We start from the raw sequence: 2,500 nt of genomic DNA, 5'->3' as shown, positions 1-2,500 counted from the left end.
ATACACACGCAGAAGATCAAAATTTTAATACGCAAATACAGATCCTGTAATCCATGTCAGCGTTTGGTGGGTTGTGGAAACAAGAACATACCCAGCGTGCACACCCCGGAAAACGGAGTATGGCTCCCAAAATGACAGGGGAGGGGGGAGGGGGTGGGGTGGGGGTTGTAAATGAACAAAACAGTCATACATGTAAAATGCTACATGTCTTTTTGAGTGTGTATGTGTACATGCCTAAAACCTGATTGAAAGCGGGAATGATGAGCGCCCAAATGACAGTCGTCAGTCGGCTCTGCCCAGATAGGCAGTAGCCTGTTGTGCTAATGAATTCGTGTCTGTAAAGCGCATAGAGCTTGGTCTCCGACCGAGGATAGGCGCTATATAAGTATCCACCCTGTGTTTGTAAAGCGCTTAGAGCTTGGTCTCCGACCGAGGATAGGCGCTATATAAGTATCCACCCTGCGTTTATAAAGCGCTTAGAGCTTGGTCTCCGACCGAGGATAGGCGCTATATAAGTATCCACCCCGTGTTTGTAAAGCGCTTAGAGCTTGGTCTCCGACCGAGGATAGGCGCTATGTAAGTATCCACCCTGCGTTTATAAAGCGCTTAGATCTTGGTCTCCGACCGAGGATAGGCGCTACATAAATATCCACCTTGTGTTTGTAAAGCGCTTAAAGCTTGGTCTCCGACCGAGGATAGGCGCTATAATATATAAATATCCACCCTGTGTTTGTAAAGCACTTAGAGCTTGGTCTCCGACCGAGGATAGGCGCTATATAAATATCCACCCTGCGTTTGTAAAGCGCTTAGAGCTTGGTCTCCGACCGAGGATAGGCGCTACATAAGTATCCACCCTGTGTTTGTAAAGCGCTTAGAGCTTGGTCTCCGACCGAGGATAGGCGCTACATAAGTATCCACCCTGTGTTTGTAAAGCGCTTTGAGCTTGGTCTCCGACCGAGGATAGGCGCTATATAAGTATCCACTCGCGCTTAGAGCTTGGTCTCCGACCGAGGATAGGCACTACATAAGTATCCACCCTGTGTTTGTAAAGCGTTTAAAGCTTGGTCTCCGACCGAGGATACGCGCTGTATATATAAGTCTCCATATCATCAACTGTTCTCACCGTTCTGATGAACGTGGTTCTCTTACAGCGCTGCTCGTAGGAGGCCAGATTCTCATAGTAGGTGGAGAAGTTGGTGGCGATGATGGCGATAGGCATGGCGAGCAGCAAGAGACCCGTGATGGCACAGGCTGACCCGATAAAGTACCCGGACACCGAGGTCGGGTAGAAGTCCCCGTACCTTCAGGAGAAAAGAGTTTCAGTTTCAGTTTCTCAAGGAGGCGCCACTGCGTTCGGACAAATCCATAATTATGCGCTACACCACATCTGCTAGGCAGATGCCTGACCAGCAGCATAACCCAACGCGCTTAGTCAGGCCTAGAGTGCATGCACACATAATTATATTTGTCACCAATCAGAGTGGATTTCTACATAACTTTGCCAGAGGACAACACTTTCGTTGCCATGGGTTCTTTTTCAGTGCGCCAAGTAATAGGAATAAGAATAACTTTATTATCTCCAACTGGAGAAATTTGGTCAGGTGCATTATCACAACACAGACAAGTAAACAACATGGGGACCATAACTGTAAAAGTCAACAACAGCTTTTACGAATATTACGAAGACACAAATGTAAAAAAAATATCACCTACACCGTTTCATACATACATCCACACACTGCAGATAATAACTGGTATTCTTAATGTAAAAACAGAAAGAATTAAGAAACATTATTTTGAATATAATTATAAGCATAGCCTACTGTATTGCACATTGATTATAATAGACAGATAAGATAAGAATAAAGATAAATTGCGGAAAACCACAACCAGATAATCAGCACACACCCGCACCCACCCACCCCACACACACGGTTTACTCACCATCACCATCACCATCATTATTATCACCATCACCACAATCATCATCATCATATCACCATTACCATCATCATCATCACCACCATCATCACCATCATTATCACCATAATCATCATCATCATCATCATCATCACCATCATCACTGTCATCGCCACCATCACCATCATCATCACCATTACCACCATCACCATCACCACCATTACCACCATCATCATCACCACCACCACCATCACCATTACCATCACCACCATCATCATCACCACCATCACCACCACCACCATCATCATCACCACCACCACCACCACCACCATCATCACCACCATCACCATCACCACCATCATCACCACCACCACCATCACCATCACCATCACCACCATCATCATCACCACCATCACCATCACCACCATCATCATCACCATCACCACCACCACCATCACCATCACCACCATCATCATCACCACCATCACCACCACCACCATCATCATCACCACCATCACCATCATCACCACCATCACCATCACCACCATCACCACCATTACCATCACCATCACCATCACCA

At 46.3% G+C, this 2,500-nt stretch overlaps 1 protein-coding gene across 2 annotated transcripts in view; it reads right to left on the bottom strand.

Annotated features, from left to right (window-relative positions):
* The window catches only part of LOC143288078 (potassium voltage-gated channel protein Shaw-like), a 35,351-nt gene that overhangs the window by 6,427 nt on the left and 26,424 nt on the right, over positions 1-2,500 (bottom strand). For both annotated transcript variants that reach the window (XM_076596355.1, XM_076596354.1), the window contains one exon: positions 1,124-1,301. In XM_076596355.1, coding sequence (XP_076452470.1) covers positions 1,124-1,301 — 178 coding nt within the window. The remainder of the gene's footprint in view (positions 1-1,123; positions 1,302-2,500) is intronic.

The sequence above is a fragment of the Babylonia areolata genome, chromosome 12 (assembly GCF_041734735.1).
Source record: "Babylonia areolata isolate BAREFJ2019XMU chromosome 12, ASM4173473v1, whole genome shotgun sequence".
NCBI lineage: Eukaryota > Metazoa > Mollusca > Gastropoda > Neogastropoda > Buccinidae > Babylonia > Babylonia areolata.
This window is presented reverse-complemented; position numbering and strand designations above follow the sequence as displayed.